This window comes from Mustelus asterias, chromosome 7, assembly GCF_964213995.1.
Source record: "Mustelus asterias chromosome 7, sMusAst1.hap1.1, whole genome shotgun sequence".
NCBI lineage: Eukaryota > Metazoa > Chordata > Chondrichthyes > Carcharhiniformes > Triakidae > Mustelus > Mustelus asterias.
Genome location: NC_135807.1, coordinates 31,628,610 through 31,652,780, shown reverse-complemented (window position 1 = coordinate 31,652,780; position 24,171 = coordinate 31,628,610). Strand labels below are relative to the sequence as shown.

The 24,171-nt window shown below is 44.7% G+C and overlaps 2 protein-coding genes across 7 annotated transcripts in view; one reads left to right on the top strand and one right to left on the bottom strand.

The window, feature by feature from the left end:
- tg (thyroglobulin) overlaps positions 1–24,171 on the top strand; it is a 387,985-nt gene that overhangs the window by 205,844 nt on the left and 157,970 nt on the right. The gene's annotated exons all lie outside the window — the stretch shown is intronic.
- Positions 1–24,171, bottom strand: part of LOC144495612 (src-like-adapter) — a 61,020-nt gene that overhangs the window by 11,623 nt on the left and 25,226 nt on the right. For 4 of the 6 annotated variants that reach the window (XM_078215817.1, XM_078215813.1, XM_078215814.1 and 1 more), the window contains exon 2: positions 3,686–3,775. In XM_078215817.1, coding sequence (XP_078071943.1) covers positions 3,686–3,746 — 61 coding nt within the window. In that variant the 5' untranslated portion in view covers positions 3,747–3,775. Of the gene's footprint in view, positions 1–3,685; positions 3,776–11,845; positions 11,979–24,171 lie in introns of all 6 variants that reach the window. The other 2 variants (XM_078215816.1, XM_078215812.1) reach the window with 1 other exon arrangement.

Below are 24,171 nucleotides of genomic sequence, written 5' to 3'. Positions count from 1 at the left end.
TTACAGTCAATTAAATACTTTTGAGGTGATGTTGTAAAGTTACAACAATGTGCTGAATTGGGATGCAGGATTCCCTGGGGGGGTGGATGGGAGGCATGAGTTGGTATGGATGGGTCCTGGGGAATATATAGAGGTTGAGGACTAGAGGTGTGCATGTGCTTTGACAAAGGGTCATCGGGACTCGAAACATCAGCTCTTTTGTATTTTTTGTTTTGAGGGCTGGAGGGTTGTTTCTGTTTTATTGCTTCTATTGTGATTGAGACAAATAGCGCGATCTTACGAAAGAAAATTCTAAGCACCGAGCAAGCAAGAAAACGGGAGAGTTTCAGGCTTGTTTTGTGGGTGAGTTTGAAAATGCAATCTTGCGGCACTTAGCACAAACAAGTGCTAAAGTGCCCTGGTGGGGGGGTGGATTTTGGAGCCTGAGCCAGCTGTTGAGCTCTAGGGGTGCCATTGCGTAGGCGCCCTGATCATTCAGTGTACTGGGTGATCTGCCACCCCCAACTGCCATGGCACCATGGACATCGTCTCCACGCCCCCACCCCCGCCCCCTCCCAGCCCGGCCAATCACCCCTGTGCTTGTCTACCCCCACAACACACCCCATGAACATTGGACCTCCCCTCACATCGCCGATTGCCCTTTGTGCCGGTCTCCCATGCCCCACCCACTCCATGGACATTAACCCCCACCGATCACCCCTCTGGCAGAGTTCCCCCCCCCCACCCTCTTCCCTCCCATCTGAGCAGAATTCCCCCATTCCCTCCCTCCTGGGCAGAATTCCCCTCCTTCCCTCCCCCCTGGGCAGAATTCCCCCTTCACTCCCATCCAGGCAGATTTCCCCCTCCTTTGCTCCCACTCGGGCAGAATTCCCTCCTTCGCTCCCATCCTTGGAGGGTTTCCCCTTCCTTCCCATCCCGGTAGAATTTCTCCCCCCCCCGCCCCCCATTATAGCTCCACCCCACATGCTCTGCCCACACTCAGGTCTCACCCCCCGGCACTGCCCTGGCACAGTTATGGTGCCCAGTGGGCAGTGCCAAGGTGCCCGGTGGGCACTACCAAGCTGGCACTGTCCCATGGACACTGCCTGGCCCTGCCCCGACTACCCGTGGGGGCTTCAATGGTCTCCAATTCCCCACAGTGAGGCCACTTGTCTCCACTGGTGGAGACTAGCTAAGCATGTCATTAATATTTAAATCACCGGCAAAACAGGGCTGGTACGATCGGGCGAGGTGAGAAACTGGGTGTGTTTCTCATTTTTGACCTCCCGCTTGATCTTACCACTTTGCTTTGCCGAAAGCCGGGTGGGACAAGGTTGTAAGATTGCGCCCAAAGTCACGGAGCACCAAGGGGGTCCTTTTGAACAACCCACATCAGCACTCCTTGTGGCTGCCTCCGAACTTTTTCCTGGAGGCGGAAAGCAGAGCTCCAGTTGCCACTGCTCCTGTAACCCCCTTGCTTATCAAGAAGTTATCCATCTCTGCTTTAAGAATATTTAAAGACTCTGCTTCCACTGCCTTTTCAAGGAAGACAGTTCCAAAAACTCATGAACCTCTGGTTGAAAAAAAAATTGTTTCTTTGTTTTAAATACGCAACCCTGTCAAAACCCCGTATCTTATATGTTTCAATTAAGTTGCCTTACTCTTCTAGATCCAATTCTGGAGACATGGGCACTAAATCAGGCAGACACACACACCAGGGAATGCTGCACCATCAGAGGCACTGATGTTCATATTAAATGTCAAACTATGCGTGCTCTCTGTGGTGGATGTAAAACCTCCCTCAGCACTATTTTAAAGAAGAGTTATTTCTGGAGATTTGGTGATTACAAAAGCAAAATACTGCAGCTGCTGGAAATACTCAGCAGGTCATGCAGTACCTGTGGAGAGAGAGAGAGAGCAGAGTAACGTTTCAGGTTAATGACCTTTCATCAAAACTCAATACCTGAATCGGAACAGAAACAGATTTTTATCAATTGCAGTTATTGGGACCTGGGTTTTGATAGCTCAGAAATGACTTTGAGTGAGTCTGTTTGAAATGAGGAATTTGCTGTGCATTACTGCAAATGCAGATTTGCTTCTTATCACTTTCTGGTGAAACATCCTTGCAAGTTGCTACCGAGTAGGGGCACTGCTCGGGAATGTGTCCATTAATTGTTTAAGCAGGGTAGCAAGAATAATCCAGGTAATTACAGGCTGGTGAGCCTTGCGCCAATGGTAGGAAAATTATTGGAGAGGATTCTTCGAGACAGGATATACTCCCACTTGGAAATAAGTGGATGTATTAGTGAGAGGCAACATGGTTTTGTGAAGGGGAAGTCGTGTCTCACTAACTTGATCGAGTTTTTCGAGAAAGTGACAAAGATGATTGATGAGGGTAGGGCAGTGGATGTTGTCAACATGGATTTCAGAAGGCCTTTGACAAAGTCCCTCATGGCAGACTGGTGCAGAAGGTGAAGTCGCATGAGATCAGAAGTGAGCTGGCAAAGTGGACACAGAATTGGTCGATCATAAAAAACAGAGCGTAGCAGTGGAAGGGTTCATTTCTGAATGGAGGGCTGTGACAAGTGGCGTTCCTCAGGGATCAGTGCTGGGACCTTCGCTGTTTGTAATATATATAAATGATTTGGAGAAAAATGTAATTGGCTTGATTAGTAAGTTTGCGGACGACAAAAGGTTGGTGGATTTGCGGATAGCGATGAGGACCATCAGATTTTACAGCAGGATATAGATCAGTTGGAGACTTGGGTGGAGAGATGGCAGATGGAGTTTAATCCAGACAAATGTGAAGTAATGCATTTAGGAGGGTCTAATACAAATAGGAAATACACAGTAAATGGCAGAACCTGTAAGAGTATTGATAGGCAAGAGGATCACTGAAAATGGCTGCGCAGGTGGAGAAGGTAGTCAAGAAGGCATACGGCATGCTTGCCTTCATCAGCCAGGGCATTGAGTTTAAAAATTGGCAAGTCATGTTGCAGCTTAGTTAGGCCACACTTGGAATATAGTGTTCAATTCTGGTTGCCAAACTACCAGAAGGATGTAGAGGCTTTGGAGAGGGTACAGAAAAGATTTACTAGGATGTTGCCCGGTATGGAGGGCATTAGTATGAGGAGTTTACAAGATATGAGGGGCATGGACAGAGTGGATAGTCAGAAGCTTTTTCCCAGGGTGGAAGAGTCAACTACTAGGGGGCATAGGTTTAAGGTGTGAGAGGCAAGGTTTAAAGGAGATGTACAGGCCACGTTTTTTTTCACAGAAGATGGTGGATGCCTGGAACTCGCTCCCAGGGGAGGTAGTGGAAGCAGATACGATAGTGACTTTTAAGGGGCATCTTGACAAATACATGAATAGGATGGGAATGGAGGGATATGGTCCCTGGGAGGGTAGGGGGTTTTAGTTGAGTTGGGCAGCATGGTCGGTGCAGGCTTGGAGGGCCGAAAGGCCTGTTCCTGTGCTGTAATTTTCTTTGTTTTTTTGTAATGAATATTTAATGAGTTACAAAATTACCTCAGCCTCCAAAAATAACAACTTCAATGTGTATGGCATCTTCAACATAATAAAAAGTCGCAAGGCACTTCATAGGAGCATTATAAACCAAAATATGATCAAATATTTCCGAGAATCGATTAACTTATTTTCCTCATCCCTGTTCATCAATCAGCTGTAGCAATGAGCCACATCTTACCGGTAAGGGATTCCTGAAGATCTGGTTCCTTCTCTGGTGCTGTCCTAAAGCTGTTCCCCATGTCTTAATCCTCAATACTGTGCGTAAATGCTATGAACAGAAAAATGTGATATTCTAAATAAGAAGCAAGGGTGCTGGAAATTGAATCGAGCTGACACAGAACTGTACAGTCACGGCTTCATATATAGAATTAATGAAACCAGGTTTGTTTACCTGCCTGAATGGTGCAGGGTACAGAATGGTTTGTACCTGGATGATGCAGTGCCTGCATCATCCAGGCTAATCCAAGATACATAATTGACAGCACAGTAGCACAGCGGTTACACAGCGTCAACGACTGAATTGGGTCACTGTCTGTGCGGAATTTGCATATTCTCTCCGTGTCTGCATGGGTTTCCTCCAGGTGCTCCGGTTTCCTCCCACAGTCCAAAGATGTGCGGGTTAGGTTGATTGGCCACGTTAAAGTGACCCTTGTGTCAGGGGATTAGCAGGGTAAATATGTGGGGTTGTGGGAATAGAGCCTGGGTGGGATTGTGGTCTATGTAGACTCGATGGGCCGAATGGCCTCCTTCTGCACTATAGGGATTCTATGGATTCTATAATAACATTGAACTGGCTAGACCGAAAAAGACCAAGATACATCAAGTTTACCTTCCATCATAGTGACGTGGTACAACAATAATAGGGCTGTCTTGTATGCTGATGAATCTCTATCAATAAATCTACAAGAGACTCAAACATGAGGCAAGGAAATCCCCAGTCGTGAAAATCTTGGGAATCATTGCTGGGTTCTCCCAAAAAAAACCTAAGTGCCCAACAAGCAGGAAAATGGGAGATTTTCCCACCCATTCTTTGGGTGTACTTACCTCGACGAATCTTCGATACTCTGTGCATCGCAAAGTGGGGATTTTCATAGTAACTTCATTGCAGTGTTAATGTAAGCCTAATTGTGACACCGATAAATAAACTTTAAAAGCTTTAAACTTTAAGGGATTCACGTCGGATAGTGGGGGACGGGGGCTCATCCCGCCTGAGAGGTCAGCATCAGATTTCGATATGCTAATCAATGCTCTACTTCAGCAGCGCAGCAGGCTGGGAGAATCCCGACCCATATGTCTAAAGTCTCCTTTTCATCCCTAACATGTTACACCGACCACATGATGCATATACTGCATCCTAAAATAGAAAAAGAAATAACTTGCGTGTGTTTATCAGATTATCTCAAAACGCTCCACTATCAACTAAGGGTCTGAGAGTGTAGCAGCTCTCCTAATGAAAGCAAAACTTGAAATGAAAATTTCTCTCTGATGGGCTTGGGGGGGGTTCTTTGTGGAATGGGTTATGACAATTTAGGAGTGGTACAGTAGTTGTGACACGGTTACTTGTGACTAGTTAGCACCGCTGCCTCACTTCGCCAGGGACCCGGGTTCAACTTGGGTCAGAACTAACTGCGTGAAATTTAGGTAAGGGTAATTACAAAGGAATGAGGGCAGAGTGGACTGGAGTGGACTGGGAAAGATGTTTAACAGAGAAGATGGTTGATCAGAGATAGCAGGCATTTATGAAAGTGGTCATGATTCACAACAAAGATGCATTCCAGTGAGCAAGAAGCATCCTAGAAAGGGGATAAATCGGCCATAGTTAATCACGGATATTAAGGATAGTATTGAACTGAAAGAAAAAACATGCAATGTGGCAAAGATTAGCGGTAAGACACAGGATTGGAAAGGATTTAAATGCCAACAACAACTTGACTAAAAAATAATAAAGAAGATGAACCCTCACGGTAACTTAGCAAGTAAAAACAAAAGGACGGTAAGAAGTTCTTACATATAAAAAGGAAGAGAGAGGCCAAAGTGAGCATAGGCTACTTAGAGAATGAGACTGGGGAAATGATAATGGAGTACCAGGAAATGTCAGAGGAGTTAAATAAATACTTTGTTTCAGTCTTCATGATGGAAGACACTAATAACATTCCAAAAATACTAAATAATCAAGGGACAAAAGGCAGGGAGGGGGGGCGGGGTGGGAGAAATAAATACAATAACCATCACGAGAGGAAATGTACTATGGAAACTAATGGGGCTGAAGGCTGATAAGTCCCCTGGACCTGATGGGTTGCATCCTTGGATATTAAAGGAAATAGCCACAGAGATGGTGGATGCACTGATAGTAATCTTCCAAAAATCCTTAAATTCTCAAGGGGCTTGACATGGTAGATGCTGAGGGGTTGTTTCCCCTTGTGGGAGACTCTAGGACCAGAAGGCATAATCTCGGAGTAATGTAATTGCCTATTTGATACAGAGGAGGAATTTCTTTCTCAGAGGGTAGTAAATCTGTGGAATTCTTTATCATAGAGGGCTGTAGAGGTTGGATCATTAAGTATGTTCAAGGTTGAAATAGAGAGATTTTTAATCAGTAAGGGAATTAAGGGAAATCGGGATAAGGTGGGAAGGTAGAGGATTATCATATCAAATCAGTCATGATCTCATTGAAAGGTGGAGAAGACCCGATGGGCTGAATGGCCTACTTCTCCACTTAATCTTATGGTGTCTCACAGGAAGACATAATATCCCTTGAAGATGAGCTGGAGAGTTCTCCCAGTGCCCTGGCCAGTAATTATCGTTCAACAAACATCACTAACAGACCATCTGGTCCTGATTTAATTGCTTTCATTATGGGCACTTCCTGTCTGGCAAATTGGCTACTGCATTTCCTACACTACAACAGTGATTGGATGTAAAAAGTAAAATGTCTGTAATATGATTTGGGACATTTTCAGGTCACACGAGGCACTGTACAAATGCAAATATACAGTACCTCTTCGGGAGGCGATGGCCCAATGGAGGGGACGCGATGGCCTAATGGTATTATCGCTAGACAGTTAATCTAGAAACTCAGCTAATGTTTTGCGTTCAAATCCTGCCATGGCAGATAGTGGAATTTGAATTCAATAAAAAGTATCTGGAATTAAGAATCTACTGATGACCATTGTTGATTGTCAGAAATACCCATCTGGTTCACTAATGCCCTTTAAGGAAGGAAATCTGCCATCCTTGCCTAGTCTGGCCTGCATGTGACTTCAGAGCCACAGCAATGTGGTTGACTCTCATCTGCCCTCCAAGGGCAACTAAGGATGTGCAATAAATGCTGGCCAGCAGCAATGCCCATGTCCCATGGATGAATATTTTTTTAAAACTTTATTTCTCCTTTCCATTCACCCATTTGGGAAATTAAAATGTCATACCAGTGCAGTAAGATTGTCCTTTGGATATCTGAGACACTTTGGCCAGAATTTTTAAAATCAGATCGGAGGTGGGTGGGCATGCAATTTGACAACGCCGGCCACTGGTGTTCCCTGGCGCAATTCCAGGCTCCAGCCATTTTGAGTGAAGACAGCTCGGGCTCGGATTTGCTGCCCACCAGGAAGTGGAGGGCAGCCAATTGAGGCCAGTTAAATGTCATTACTATTAGGGCTCCATTACCATGCCAACTAGAATTTCCATTTGGCAATGTGGACAGTCCCAAAAGGCTTGGCCCATGTCCAAACTGACGTAATGTATTCAGGGAGATGGAGGCCCCGATGGACCACATGAGGGACAATATGGCTGCTGTATCACAGCTGTGGATGCTGGCCATCCCTTGAAAGGGGTTGCCCCTCCTGGGTCATAGCCTGGCAGCTGTAGCTTTTTAAAAAGCAAAAATAAAATGATCTTCACTTGTCCCTCACCGTGTGCATTTTCACATTGGCAGCTCTCGCCTCAGCTGGTGGGGCAGTCAATCACTGTGTGCTCAAGGGCCCGCCACTAGGGTCATAGAGATATGCAGTCAAGAAACAGGCCCTTTGGTCCAACTCGCTTATGCTGAATAGGTTTCCTGAACTGAACTAGTCCCATTTGCCTGCATTTGGCCCATATCCCTCTAAACCTTTCCTAACCATGTGCCTGTCCAAATGTCTTTTAAATATCGTCATAGAGATATCTGTCCCTTCAGTGACAGAACCATCACACCTTACATTGGATTGCAAGTTCACTCCTTGGCCTTTAATTGGCTGAGGATTTGAAACCCCCAGTGAGCATGCTTAAAGCTCGCCTTGCGGGCTCAGACCTGAGACTAGTCCCCGTGTGTTAGTCCAACCCCTGATTGAAAATTGAGCCCCTTTACTCTGTTTCCAGTGTGGCTGTTTCTGAGCGCTTGACACGGGCATTGAGTGCTTGAAATGGACAAGTTTTCTCTTTAGCTTCACCCTGTTAGCTGCAAACACTGAAAAAAGAACTATAACGGAATGTTCCTCCAGTTGAGGTTTTCATGAGAAAGTACTTTAGAGAAGCAGCGATCAAAAATTATTTTGATATTGCTCAGTTTTAACCAAGTACATAGATCACGCTATGTTGTGCAATCAACTCCGACTTGCACAATTAGCAAAGTTACGCAAAGAACTTTCGAGATGGAACTTGACAGCACATCTGATTGTGCTATGTTTGACCTGTGAGTGCTTAGTCTCTCAATATTCAGGGTACAGAGAGAGTGCAGGGTTAAATACTGAAATTAAACTTCACACCAGGTTTCACTTAAATATATAAAATAAATGTTTGGCCTTCATTTTCTGGATATAGTTCTTGGACACTTCTGCTTTTGCAGATTTATGTCTTTTTAACCTATGGTGCAGTGATAGTCCTTCCCTCTGAGTCAGAGGTTTTTTAAGGACATTCCAGATTCATGAGCATGTAATTTAGGTTGGTTCTCCAGTGTACACTGTCAGAGCTGCTGCCATTTGGAGTGGATAATAAACAAAGGTCTTTTCTGCCCTTTTGCTGAGCGTAAAAGATCTTGCAACGCAATTTTGGAGAGAGAGTTCTCCCCTCTCCTGGTCAATAATTACTCTTTCGTCAGTCTTAATAAAAATATACCGGCTGCGTTGCTGATGTGGGAGTTTGCTATTTGTGCAAAATGACTGCTGTATTTCCTGCATTGCAACAGTGACTACACTTCTGAAGTATGCAGTTGATTGTGCAGCACTTTGGGACATGCTGAAGTTTTAAAACGTGGAACACAAGTGCAAATCTTTCTCAAACACAAACAGAAAAACACTGGAAAATCTCAGCAGATCTGACAGTATCTGGAGAGAGAATAGAGCCAATGTTTTGAGTCTGGATGACCCTTCATCAGAGCTGACCTTTCTTAGAACAGCAAAATATTGTGGATACTGGAAATCTGAAATGGAAGCAGAAAATGTTGGAAATACTCAGCAGGTCTGGCAGCATCAGTGGAGAGAGAAACAGAGTTAACATTTTGAGTCAGTGATGCCATCGATGAAGCTTTAACTCTGTTTCTCTCTCTAGTGATATCACCAGGTCTGCTGAGTATTTCTAGAATTTTCTGTTTTTAAGTCTTTCTTTCTTCTCAACAGGTTAAGAGGTGATTGTATTAACCGGTAGTTTAGAGAGAAAAATCAAAACCCACTAGAAAAGACCATGAGAAAGAGAGTCAGTCCCTATTTTTAAACAAAAATTCAAGACTAGTTTCCCAGCTGTAAATACCATGTTATCTGATGGATCAGACTAAACCTTAAAATAGGGAAGTGGGGCTTAACCAAAGTTTCCATTAGCCCAGTTCCGAAATAAACTGCAGTGCAACATATTTGCAGACGTTAGTTGTCCGGCTACAAAACCTACCACTTGCTTATTTTTATAAACTATTTAAAATCAGAATTTGTTTTAACCTCTAGGTATGTTGAGCTTTTGGGTCGTGTGTTTGCAGCGATTAAAAATTGAAATGAGATTCTACAGGAAGTCGAAGTTGCAATGTTTCCCTTCTGTTTTTCAAAACATTCATTTTGATTTTAGTTTTGGCTTTCTTGTTCCTTTTTCAAAAGCGGTCTTTTCTTTATATATGTCTAAAGAGCTAATGAAATATCAATCCTGAAGAGCAGAATGTTTTTGATTTTGAACAATCAGTGTTCGTCTCAAGGTCTGGTACACTGAGCATTTGACGCAGGGCGAAACTTCCCTTAGTCTACCCCCAGAATGAAAGATTTCCTCTGGTTTGTGTGTTAAGAGCCTTTACTCTTTTCCTTGACAATACATGAACAACGTGGTAAACATGAGAAAAAGAGGTTTCATATCACATTGGGTAGCCTTTTTGTCTCTCAGTCAGAAGCTCCGGGTTCAGGTACAACCCCAGGACTTAATGGCCAAAGAAAGTGAATTAAATACTGCATTCTAACAGGTTTATTATCAACCTGAAAAGCCTTCCAACAAATGCCAGTAGCAGGTGTTAAGAGCAAGAGAGATTCCTGGTCAACCTCTCCCATCACTATCCATGGCTCCAGACTACAACATGGACGCAAAAGTACAAGGTGCCACAACAACTCAGACTCCTTGAGTGGCCTTTAACACACCATCACCATACACAAAAAAAATGATGGAAATGAAAGAGCATTAATACTATGCCACCGTCTCCCTCATATATCCTTTGTCCACATCAGGATACAGTAAGAAGTCTCACAACACCAGGTTAAAGTCCAACAGGTTTATTTGGTAGCACGAACTTTCGGAGCACTGCTCCTTCATCAGGTGCTCCGAAAGCTCGTGCTACCAAATAAACCTGTTGGACTTTAACCTGGTGTTGTGAGACTACTTATTGTGCCTACCCCAGTCCAACACCGGCATCTCCACATCATCACACCAGGATAGTGTGGGACTTGGGAAGGGAACTAGGAGGTGAGGTCGCTCCAATGAACCTTGTGCCTTAAGCTGGTGGTGGTCATGAGTTTCGGAGGTGGCCTGGAAAGAAGTCTTGATAAGCTGCTGTGGCGTATCCTGTAGATTGTACAGGGTGCACAGTGATAGAGGGCATGAATGTTTAAGGTGGTGAATGGCATATCAATCAAGTGGAATATTTTGTTCTGGATGGTGTCAAATGTTTTCAGTATTGTTGTCGTTACACTCTTCCAAACAGATGGAGAATAGTGCATCGTGCTTCTGACTTGCATATAGAATCAGAGAATGGTTACAACACAGAAGGAGGCCGTTCGGCCCATTGTATCTATGCTGGCTCCCCAAGAGCAATGCACCTAGTTGCACTCATCTGCCTTTTCCCCATAGCCTAGTAATTTTGCTTCTTTAAACATGTTTTTGTGCGTGTGTGTACTGATGGGGTTTATAGAAATGAGACCACTGAACACCAGAGTGAGATAGAAATGTAGATAACCAAAAGAGAAAACACTGGAAAATCTCAGCAGATCTGGCAGCATCTGTAAGGAGAGATGACCCTTTGTCAAAGCTAAAAGGCATAGAAAGTGGGAGATATTTATACTGCAGGGGGAAGGAATGAAAGATGAGTCATGGCTACAGAAACCAGAGGAAAAGACTGCTAATAGCTGTCCACCGAGAGAATAAGGGGTGTGAATGGGATTATTGTAGTGCACCATATTGCATACATGCTGGTACAGTCCATGTTGGGGTTTGTGAATGTGTTTATTTTTGGTTTCTGAATGTTCCTTAGCATCATTGTATCAGTGTGTTCCTTCAAAAGTGTCTCGGCATATTTCCTAACTATTTGCGAAAGGTCTGAAGCTCATGAGACATGAGATCAAAGGTACTGTGAGGTGATGTTACAAAGCCTTAGCAGAACTGTTGCCTCTGAATGATGGGAGAAGGAGAATATCAGGAAGTTAAAGCTACAGTTATTGGAATGCACAGAGTTCATTAAAGCAACGCTTGTCTCTCTTTCTCTCCCCCACCACCACCACTGTCACCCATCCCCCCAGTGATCCCGCCCACCCCATCACTTTCCTATCTCCAAGGACATAGATCAATGGATACGTTTATTTTAAAATAGAGGCGGGTACAATTACAACACTTAAAATACATTTGGACAGGTACATAGATGGGAAAAGTTTAGAGGGATATGGGCCAAATGCAGGGAAATGGGACTAACTCAGTTTAGGTCAGCATGGACGGGTTGGGCTGAAGGGCCTGTTTCCATGTTGTATATCTCTATGACTCTATTTTCATGTTTTAATTTTAACAAAATAATCAAAAATTAACTCTATTACTTTGGGAAGCTTAATGGAGATCCAAAATATATATGACCCTATTCCCAGATGTTGTACATCCCGCCCCAGCTGCCAGCAAGAACGGAAAATTTGGTGCTCACCCAAATCTCAATTCACAGCAGCAGGACCGGAGAATCCCAGTCGCAGGTGAAGTCGGAGAATTCCGGCTACCGTTACATCATTGAATTGCATCACCTACTAAATGCTACGCGGTTACTTCACTGATTGCTGTTCCTAGAAGGTTAAGTAGGGATCAAGAAGAATATTTACAATTATGCAAAGGTTTGACAGGGTAAATAGTGAAATCTTTGAGTGTTCAATTACTTGGTAACCTAACAGTGTTCAGTTACATGGTAACAAGGAAGCACCAGGCGTACTGTTGGAAGAGGATCTCTGAGGTAATTTTTTGACATTTGAGTTATTAAAGAATATGTCACCAGGGGAAATTATAAAGTCAAATTGCTTACAATATTTAGAAAAGATTAACATTTAAATGTACAAGGACGTTTTTTTTATTTTTTATTCATTCATGGGACAAGGGTGTCACTAGCTGGTCAGCATTTATTGCCCATCCCTCGTTGCCTGAGGACAGTTGAGAGTCAACCACATTGCTGTGGCTCTGGAGTCACATGTAGGCCAGACCAGGTAAAGACGGCAGATTTCGTTCCCTAAAAGAGATTAGTGAACCAGATGGGATTTTCTGACAATCGACAATGGTTTCATGGTCATCAGTAGATTCTTAATTCCAGTATATATAGAATATTTACACTAATAATAAGGCAAATCATATCACCACATACAGCACGCAAATGAAAAGTGACACTAGACTATGCGCGAATAAAACTCATCTAGCAGTTTCATATAATTTCTCTGCAATATATTGAAGTTTACCAGAATTTATTTGGCTATTTGATCACCCACCCCTAGTCCTGCTATCAACATTGATAATCTTAACACTTTTAAATGAAATTCTCTTTGCTATTTTAACACAGGATTAGATTAGACCTCGGGGTGCGATTTTCACCCTGCCTCTCATCTCAGTCCATTTTCTCTCAAAAGTGCACATCTAACTGACTCTTGAACCAATATATACTGTCTGTTTCAACAGTTTTATTCAACAACTCTCTATGTTAGATAGCTAAACTTATGGAGGAAGTTTAATAATCACTGGGGGCAATTCTCCGCAAAAAATGCTAATTGTCGGATTTGAGTAAAAACTGGAGTAAATCCCATGTTTTGTTCAACGGGATTTTAAAAATGAATCTCCCACGCTCTGAGCTGCAGAGTGGCTCAGTGTGAATCATGCTGAAATTCAGTGGACGGGGTCTACTCCCGCTGGAAGGCCGGCAGCAGAGCGCTGACCGGGCAGCTGTCAGAGATCGGTACATGCGTAGTAGCCCCGCACTGCTGGCTCCCCAATCACTGGCCCTCTGACTCGCCCCCAACACCCGATCGCTGGCCCCCAAACGTGTCCAGGTCAGCCTCGACCCCCATCCCTAGACTGCGTCGATGTCTTCCCCCACCCCCTCGCACACACCCCAATCCTCCAATCCCTCCCCCACGCCACCTTCCCCCCGCCCCCCACCGGCAGCCCCAAATGCCCCCCCACCTGCAGTCCTACCACCCCCCACTCCCCCCCCACCCCCACCCCAAGCAGGCTGACCACCCCCATCCCGATGGCCAGCCTCAATCATTGGCCTCCCTCCTTCAGTCACTCAGCCCGAGTGCAGAGTGACAGCGTGACCCCCTACCCCCACCGATTGCCCCCACCAGGCACCGCCTCCCTGGCACTGCTGTATGCCCAGTGGGCAGTGCAAAATTGCCCCCTCGGCATTGGCACTTTGCCCCTTGGGCAGTGCCGGGGGCCCAAGCTGGCATTGCCAAGGTGGCAATGCCCAGGAGGCACCCTCTCAGGCAACCCCACTGAAGGGCCTCCATGGCCCGCCCCTTCACTCCAGTGGGGTCAGGCCGCCAGCTCTCCACATAGGCATCGGGACCTTCCTCTTCATCGGCGCATTTCCCCCACCCCCTCCCGAACATGGGCCGCCAGCATTGGGGTATCAGCCCTCCAGATGGATCTGCCTGTCTGACCCCCAACATGCCCCACCTCATCATGACCCATGACATGTCCCCTTCATGGCCCTGCATCATGGACCCCAATATGACCCCATCATGATCTCTAACATGATTCACCTGTGCATGACACCCCTTGCCATAGCCTCCCTGCATAGTCCTCCCATCGTAGCCCCTTGACACTGCCCAACTGGCACACTGGCAGTGCTCAACTGGCACACTGATGGTGCCCGATTGCTACACTGGCAGTGCCTGTGGGCATCACTTGGGTATCCAGTGGGCACCAGTGTATTGCCCAATGAACACTGCCTGGTCACGACCCCGACCAACCGAAGGCTTCAATGACCTCCAAGCTCCCCGGCGTGACCATTGTTCCAAGACCCTGCTAGTGGAGACCAGTAGTGATTCTCGCCGATGTTACACCATGCTCGAAGGCCAGTGAATTCCACATGCTGGGATTTGAATGGGCAGTGCATATTTAATTTTTAAAATTCATTCATGAGACATAGGCATCACTGGCTGGCCAGCATTTATTGCCCATTCCTACTTGCCCGAGGGCAGTTGAGAGTCAACCACATTGCTGTGGTTCTGGAGTCACATGTTGGCCAGACCAGGTAAGGACAGCTGATTTCCTTCCCTAAAGGACATTAGTAAATCAGATGGGGTTTTTTTGGACAATCGACAATGGTTTCATGGTCATCAGTAGATTCTGAATTCCAGATATTTTTTATTGAATTCAAATTCCAGCATTTGCCATGGTGGGATTTGAACTGGGTCCCCAAAGCATTACCTTGAGTCTCTGGATTACTAGACCAGTGACAATACCACTGCACCATTGCCTCCCCCTGCCTATCATAACCACAAACTTCTCAATTGTACTCCGTAAAAATCCAGCTCATTTATGTGTAACAGGAAAAGCAATAATCCAAACTGACACCAAGGGTCCCAGTTACATACTTCTGTCCTGTCAGAAAAAAAAATCTGTTCACCACTAATCCCTGCCTACTATCCCTTAGCCAGTTACGTGTCAAGTTACCATCATTCATGTGTTTCTCTTTTCTGAATCAGTCTATAATGCACTGCCGCCTCACAGCGCCAGGGACTCTGGTTCAATTCTGGCCTTGGGTGACTGCCTGTGTGGAGTTTGCACGTTCTCCCCGTGTCTATGTGGGTTTCCTGCGGGTGCTCCAGTTTCCTCCCACAGTTAAAAGATGTGCAGGTCCGGTGGATTGGCCATGCAAAATTGCCCCTTAATGTCCAAAGATATGTGAGTAAAGGGGATTAGCTACGGTAAATGCACAGGGCTTATGGGTATAGGGTTGAGAGGCGAGCCTGGGTGGGATGCTCTTTTGGAAGATTGTTGCAGAATTGATGGGCCAAATGGCCTGTTTCTGCACTGCAGGGATTCAAGTTCTATGTAGTACTTTCCCACAAACCTTTTGAAAATCCATGTATCCCATTCCTATGCAAGCTCTATCAATCCTCTTTGTTGCTTCATCGAAGAACTTGATCGGATTGATTAAGTATGATTTGCCTTTGATAAATCCATGCTGGCCTATCAACCCAGGCTTTTAGAAGTGAGAATTAATTCTGTCCTCCACAATGATCTGCTTATTTTCAGTTTGTGGGATGCTGTAGTGCACAGTTGATTTCCGCATTACAACAGTGATTGCACTTCAAAAGTGCATCATTGGCTGTAAAGCTATTTGTCCTAAATGTCCTGTCTTCTGTCTGTGATATCAGTAGGTTGTCACTGTTGGTCAATGAGATAGTAATGAAAGGCCACATTATTAAAAGAATCAGAAAAGGCATCATAATAGAAGTTAGAAAAAATGCCTTTGCGCAGAGTAAGGCCAGAACATAGAATCCCTTGCCACAAACTATTATTGAGGCAGACCCCATATGAACTTTTACAAGAGAATTAGATAGCTGTTTAACACACGTATTGGAAGAAAATAGGAATATATATCCAAAGCATACAGGTCTCCAACCTAAGTAAACTGAGGAGCGACCTGATACAAAATTATGAGAGGCATAGATAGGGTGGATAGTCAGAGGCTTTTTCCCAGGGTTGACTAGAAGATGACACAAGTTGAAGGTGAGAGGTGGGAAGTTTGGGGGAGAAGTGCGGGAAAGTTTCTCACACAGAGGGTGGGGGTGCCTGGAACGCACTGCCAGTGGAGGTGGTGGAAGCAGGCACATTAGCAACGTTCAAGATGTATCTTGATGAACACACGAACGGGAGGCAAACAGAGGGATAGAAACCCGTGTATCGGCACAGGCTTGGTGGGTCGAAGGGCCTGTTCCTGTGCTGTATCATTGTGTTAAAGCCTGAGGCTTAATACGCCATAGACAAAATCAGTGGTGTAAATTTGAGAGGCTGAATGGGCTGAAGCCTTCTATCTTGCTGATTTTGGATTCCATCTGCTGGGTGTCCCTTAGATGAAACCTCTTGGGGCAAATAAAAGAAGACTTGCATTTCTCCCCAAGTTATAGAGTGAAAAGCTACGTCGCAAATAAAAGGAACGGAAATGTTTCTGTGGTCATTCAATAATTTGATCATTAGACATTGTCACACCAAGTGATGACTCAAATGAAACAGAGCTGTGCCCACGCTCTGCGCAGCAATGTGCTTCTTGTAATGGCAAGGCACGTTGCTGATTGCGTAGCAGCTTCTGCACTTTCAACAGCTGGAGATGAATTTGTGCCAAGAAAATGATCAGGTTCAAGTCAGCTGTCTTCACAAAAAAAAATGTTTCAAATCTTCTACATTTAGGGAATATAATGTTTGTGAGCTGTACATTTTCTCACCCTCAGTGTCAGCATCATGCATTAACTGTTGGAAACAGAATAAATCGTTCTCTCTTTCTCGCAACCTTTCTGCACCCTATTAGTGCATAGGTCAGACATTTGTCTGTTTCTGTAGCTAATTATTCCTGGAACAGGCTGCTAGTCTGTCACCAGGGGCTTGTAGCTTGAGGGGCATTGCACCACATCAAGCATATACACTCACACCTCACACATACCCCCCACACGCCAATGTACGGTGGCCAATCCACCTAACCTATACAATTTTGGATTGTGGAAAGAAACTGGAGCACCTCGCGAAAAGCCACGCAGACATGGGGTGAATGGGCAGACTCCACACAGACAAAAACACCCAGGCCGGAATCGAGCCTGTGAGACAACAATGCTAACCACTGTGCCATCGTTCCATGCAAATCATTCACTCGGTCATCAAACACCTCATAGATTCGATGTAAAGTTCTGTGCTATCTTGGTCTTAACCCCAGGCTCAGAAGAGAACACATGCTGCACCAGAGCAAATTAACTCCTCATACTACCCACAATAGTTATTGCTTCTCTATGTTAATATGCATGCTATTGTTTGTCCTCCTTGCTCTTTCTTTCCCATTTTGCTGATTTTTTTACATGTGTATTTAAGGATGATTTTGGCAGACCACTAACAGAATTCCTGTGTGTTGGAGGATTTGCCGTGGGAAAGCAATGGAACTCATTGCTCTATTTCTTGGCAGCATTGCCTGCCTTTAGGGCATCCAAAGAAATGTAATAGTCTACAAGGCTTTTCCCATTAAGTGTTGCCTTGGCACTTATGTTGGATATGCTATCTGATGGATTCCTATTTCACTATGCCTGTCCTGTCCATACCTGGAGATATATTGAACAGTCAATGCCACGTTCAATGGAAATTTCTGAAGTGGGAGTGGTGGCAGAGAGCCAACAGAATGGCTTTCTCCACAAGATATTGGCCGCTGGGCCTGAACCAGCTGTCAGGAGTGTTTCAGTGACTCTTGTTCCGAGTCAAATGATCATGGGCTCAAGCAGATTATCACATTGTTAACATATTACTGTTTATTGGATCTTTCTGTGTACAGTTGGCTGCATTGCCTATATTGCAACAGTGACTCTACTTTAGAAGTACCTGATTGGCTGCATTTAGGATTCCATGAGATCATGAAAGGTATTGCATGAATGCAAGTTTTTTCCTCTTTCTTTCTTTACATCAGTTGTAGCAACTTGTCCCACCTAAAGCTACCGAAAGACACTGCATCCAATTAGACACCTTCGTTACATCCATTCTGGCTTGTGGGTGCAGGCTTAATGGGCCGAATCGTCTCTTTCTGCACTATAGGGATTCTACAATTCTATAAGAGAAATATAGGTCACCACCTCCCTGTGTGACTCAGTGACATACCACCTAATATATTTACCTACTGAATAATGGCACATGGGGAGTGATATTCATATAATCAAAAATGGATATTCAAGCCTAAATTCTCACCTGGTGAGAATTGTGGTGGAGTGGGGCCTATGCTGGCAGCAAACCATGAGGCCTCCTACATCTGGGGTCTGTGCAACCTTTACTCTGTAGCTCATCTGCATGTTCTTAGTCAACCTCCAACCTGAACCTATTCAACAGGCAGGAATTAGATTTCAAGTGGCATGAGGCCATTACTGCATAGGTGAAGGGTAGAAAGAAAATTACAGCAGCAAAGTGGGTTGGAAGCGAGGTTCGCCAAGGAAAACCCAAGGCTTTGGATCCCAGCTGCCAATAGATTGATCTTGGCAGGAAACCACAGTGGTCTTCCCCACAGAATCCTGGAGTTAAGATTGCAGTCAGGCCCCAGAATCTGACATGTATATTCATAGCAGGATCCCTTCCTGCTCCAAAAGGAATTGCAGGGGGTTTCACTTCCCTGACTCTAACTGGAAGTCTGATCGTTTTGCATTCAGGATTGAAATCAGGCCTTGAGTTTCGGTAATCAAGTACAAAATGCTATTGATTATTGACAACAGAAAGTGTCTGTGCTTTACTTCAGGATGCAAATTAAGCTAGAGTAGAAATGGAAAATCTGTGGTATATTTGGGTTTGGGGAGCCAAATACGAATTCATTTCTCAAAGACACAAATGTGCTACATATTTATCTCTTGAACACTTTGCTCTGTGGTAATTCTGCTCTGCTGTTCTCTTTCCACTGAGGTCCCCTGTGTAATGCTTGGTACGGTCATGTTCCGTAAAGCTCCCTTGGGGCATGTCATACCCCATCTACATGACACTGTTGGGCAACACTGCGTTAGAGTTGCTCAACAACCTTGTGCAACCCTTTCCTTCCCATTTCGCAGTGCTTTGTTCCATCTGTAATGACTTCAGCTGACAACGCAGCTCTGGTTGTATAGTTAGTATCATGCAGACAGCAGGACTCAGTGTTTGAGGTCTCAAAGAACATTCAATATTTAAATTAACCCAGTACCTCACACCATCAAATTCTGATATTGCTAGCAAGATTCACCTCTTAAAAAAGACACTGAAGATGATGGTCCTCATTTCAAAACACTTCTTTACACCAATAGCTCACCTTTAAAGGGAGTCTTTTTGGTAATAATCCATCCAGGGCGGCACGGTGGCACAGTGGTTGGCACAGTGGTTAGCATTGCCGCCTCACAGCGCCAGGGACCCAGGTTCAATTCCGGCCTTGGGTCACTGTCTGTGTGGAGTTTGCACATTCTCCCCATGTCTGAGTGGGTTTCCTCTGGGTGCTCCAGTTTCCTCCCACAGTCCGAAAGTTGTGCTGCTTAGGTGGATTGGCTGCTAAATTGTCGCCTAGTGTCAGGGGAACTGGCTAGGGTAAATGCATGGGGTTATAGGGATAGCACCTGGGTGGGATTGTGGTCGGTACGGACTTGATGGGCTGAATGGCCTCCTTCTGCACTGTAGGATTCTATAGAACATAGAACATAGAACATTACAGCGCAGAACAGGCCCTTCGGCCCACGATGTTGCACCGACCAGTTAAAAAAAAAACTGTGACCCTCCAACCTAAACCAATTTCTTTTCGTCCATGAACCTATCTACGGATCTCTTAAACGCCCCCAAACTAGGCGCATTTACTACTGATGCTGGCAGGGCATTCCAATCCCTCACCACCCTCTGGGTAAAGAACCTACCCCTGACATCGGTTCTATAACTACCCCCCCTCAATTTAAAGCCATGCCCCCTCGTGCTGGATTTCTCCATCAGAGGAAAAAGGCTATCACTATCCACCCTATCCAAACCTCTAATCATCTTATATGTTTCAATAAGATCCCCTCTTAGCCGCCGCCTTTCCAGCGAAAACAATCCCAAATCCCTCAGCCTCTCCTCATAGGATCTCCCCTCCATACCAGGCAACATCCTGGTAAACCTCCTCTGCACCCTCTCCAAAGCCTCCACATCCTTCCTGTAATGTGGGGACCAGAACTGCACACAGTACTCCAAGTGCGGCCGCACCAGAGTTGTGTACAGTTGCAACATAACGCTACGACTCCTAAATTCAATCCCCCTACCAATAAACGCCAAGACACCATATGCCTTCTTAACAACCTTATCTACTTGATTCCCAACTTTCAGGGATCTATGCACACATACACCTAGATCCCTCTGCTCCTCCACACTATTCAAAGTCCTCCCGTTAGCCCTATACTCAACACATCTGTTATTCTTACCAAAGTGAATTACCTCACACTTCTCCGCATTAAACTCCATCCGCCACCTCTCGGCCCAACTTTGCAACCTGTCTAAGTCTTCCTGCAAACTACGACACCCTTCCTCACTGTCTACCACACCACCGACTTTGGTGTCATCAGCAAATTTGCTAATCCACCCAACTATACCCTCATCCAGATCATTAATAAATATTACAAACAGCAGTGGCCCCAAAACAGATCCCTGAGGTACACCACTTGTAACCGCACTCCATGATGAATATTTACTATCAACCACCACCCTCTGTTTCCTATCCGCTAGCCAATTCCTGATCCAATTTCCTAGATCACCCCCAATCCCATACATCTGCATTTTCTGCAGAAGCCTACCATGGTGAACCTTATCAAACGCCTTACTAAAATCCATATATACCACGTCCACTGCCTTGCCCCCATCCACCTCCTTGGTCACTTTCTCAAAAAACTCAATAAGGTTAGTAAGGCACGACCTACCTGCCACAAAACCATGCTGACTATCACCTATCAATTCATTACTCTCCAAATAACTATAAATCCTATCCCTTATAATTTTTTCCAACATCTTGCCGACAACAGAAGTGAAAAAGATTCTGTGATAGCACGACTTCCATTGTGAAAAACACTTAAATATTGACATTTTCCCTTTAAAATAAGTTCCAATGTAAACATTCTCTGATTTTAAAAGTTTTAAGGTGTGGTCCCTGAATTCTTGACAGAATCCCTCTGTTAGAGTGGCCCCTGATGGGTGAGACTATCTTATTAAGAAAGATCTAAATACAATACTCCATGAAAGGAGAGTTCTGGGTTGATGAGGCGAGTGTGATTGGCGTTCTGTCTACAGACTTTCAAAAGGAGTTTGACAAAGCACCACTTACTGGAAGAATTGAAACCCGGATGTTTAAAAGGGCAGCGTCAGCTCGAATGCAAAATTGTCTAAGTGACGGAAAGCAGAGACAAGCAATTTCCAGGAGGAGGTCAGCAATTTAAATATTTTAATGAAGCTGGTGGCCTTTGGATTTGACCAACTTTTCAGGATTTATAGTGACCTCTGGGGTAATTCTCCTTTATAGCTCCTGGACCTCAGGAAACCAGCAGTTGAACGGAAGTGAGGACAAGTTTGGAGAGAAGGTCTCTTTGCAGCAGTAGTGTTTCCCACGTGTAGCAACCCCAGGTTCCCCATAATCAGAATCCCACCCCATACAGACTCTCGGAATCAGATTGCACGCCATGGGAATGGTCCCCACTGGAGTCAGGGATCAGCCACCCTTTTGTTCAGACTCCCACCTCCCTCGGAGGTGTGAATTGAACCGATTTGCTCCTGTGGCTTGCATTCTGGAGTAATCCTTGCCTGGATGGAAAGCACATCTGTCAATCAGACTGAATTGCAGTGGGGGAACCTGGCAATGGCAAATTGCAGTGGAATTAAAACTCAACAACATCCTGTGAAATCTTCCCACTGGAAATTCTCTCCCTTCCCACACTCTGCTTATGTAACCCACCCCTGTTAATATTCAGGTTATAGATTACAAAAGCAAAGATGTTGGACTAATGATGTACAAATCACTAGTTGGCCATGAGCTAGAACATTGTGTTCAATTCTGGGAACCACAGTTAAAGAAGGACATTATACCTTGGAGAAGGTTCAGATAAGATTTACTAGACTGGTACCAGGATTTCTAAACTGATGCTAAAAGCTGTGATTCATCTTAGAGCAAAGAAGGTTAAAAGGAGATTTAAAGGAGATGTTCAAAATCGTGAAGTATTATAAGAGCGTAAATAAAGATAAATTGTTTGTATTGGCAGAAGGGTCAATCACTTGAAGATACAGATTGAAGGTAATTGGCAGAAGAACCAGGGATGAGTTGAGGAGAAATTATTTTATGAAGTGATTTGATGTATTCTAGAATGTGCCGTCTGAAAAGGCACGGGAGGCAGATTCAACAATAACTTTCTAAAAGGAATCAGACAAATACAATAACTGGAAGGTTTTACACAGCGATTGACAAGGAACAGAAGATTGAGACTAATTGTATTGCTCTTTCAGAGTTGCCACGGGCATGTTGGCCCAGGTGGTCTCCTTCCGTGGATTCTGATTCTACAAAAACACATTAAATTTCAAAAAATTTAAGATGGTGAGACTTCCATTTTAAAAAGGCCTGAATACAACAGTGCAGTTCAAAATGGAACTTCTGATGATGGATTGTGTTTTTGACTGTCTCTGGTTGTTTATTTCCCTCTCACTTCCGAAGATAATGTAAAATCTTACTACCCTTACTGTCGGATGGCATGGTGGCACAGTGGTTAGCACTGCTACCTTACAACACCAGGGACCCGGGTTCGATTCCCGGCTTGGGTCACTGTCTGTGTGAAGTTTGCACATTCTTCCCGTGTCTGCGTGGGTTTCCTCCGGGTGCTCTGGTTTCCTCCCACAGTTCAAAGATGTGAGGGTTAGGTGGATTGGCTATGCTAAAATTGCCCCTTAGTGTCAGGGAGACTAGCAAGAGTCAATGCATGGGGATAGGGCCTGAGTGAGATTGTGGTTGGTGCAGACCCAATGGGCTGAATGATCTCCTTTTGCACTGTATGATTCTATGATCTACACTTTCCACCCTGTGTTCGGCCAAAGATGTAATCTGCTTGTACAGATCAGCCATGTGATATCCAGTTGTTAACCTTCCCCAGCAAAACTGAGGGTGTAGTGACAAAATGCACAGTTACAAACTAATTACTGCTGAAGTTGAGCTAAAATTTTAAAAGCTTTTTTTCTTTATTCTTTCGTGTGATGAAAGGACCCTGCTGGCAGGGCTAGACTTTGTTACAATATGTAATTGCCCTTGAATGGAGTAGTTTGTTCAACCATTTCAGAGAGAGGGTAAGGATTATTTCTGTGGGTCTGGGCTTGCATATAGGCCAGACCAGGCAAGGATGGCAGATTTTCCTTCCCTGAAGGACATTTTACAACAGTCAATGATAATAGTCATGGTCACCATCAATGAGGCTAGCATTATATTTCCAATTTATTAATTGATTTTTAAATTCCATCAGTTGCTGTGGATGTTTGAACCTGTGTTACAAGAGTATCAGCCTGGGCGTCCAGATTACTAGTCCAGTCACATTACCAATATGCCACTGTCTTATTCAGAAGGTTGTAGGTCCAAGCTCCGCTTCCCTCACTTCCAAGACGTAAGTACATAATCCAGGGTGACACTCCAGTGCTGTACAGAGGGGGCGCTTCAGTAGCGTTGAACAGGACAGTAAATTATCATTCCATTTGCCTATCCAGATAGTTCACGTTTTCCCTTGGCACTATTTGAAGGAGAGCAGAGCTCTGACCTTACATGTATGGACTGTCAAAAGGCATTCTACAACACACCACATCGGAGGTTTGTTAAGAAAATTGAAGCCACGCGTTAAGGGGAAAAATCAAAGAATGGATACAGGATTGCTCGGCGAAAGGGAGCAGAGGATGGCGATGGGTGGATGGTTTTCAGATTGAGAGGCAGTTTGCAGTGGTGTTTTCCCAGCATCGGTTTTGGATCTTCAATTTCTATAAACATTCTAGACTTGGGTGTCTGAAGCAGTGTTATAAAGTTTGCAGATGATGCAAAAAGTTAACAACGCAGTAGCTAGTAATGAGGAGTATTACAGGCTTCAGGATGGTAAACTGGATGGTAACATGACAGATGGAATCTGCACCGACCACAGTCCCACCCAGGCCCTATTCCCATACCCCCGCATATTTACCCTGCTAAACCCCTGCCACTAGGGTCAATTTATCATGGCCAATCAACCTAACCTGCACATTTTTGGACTGAGGGAGGAAACCGGACAG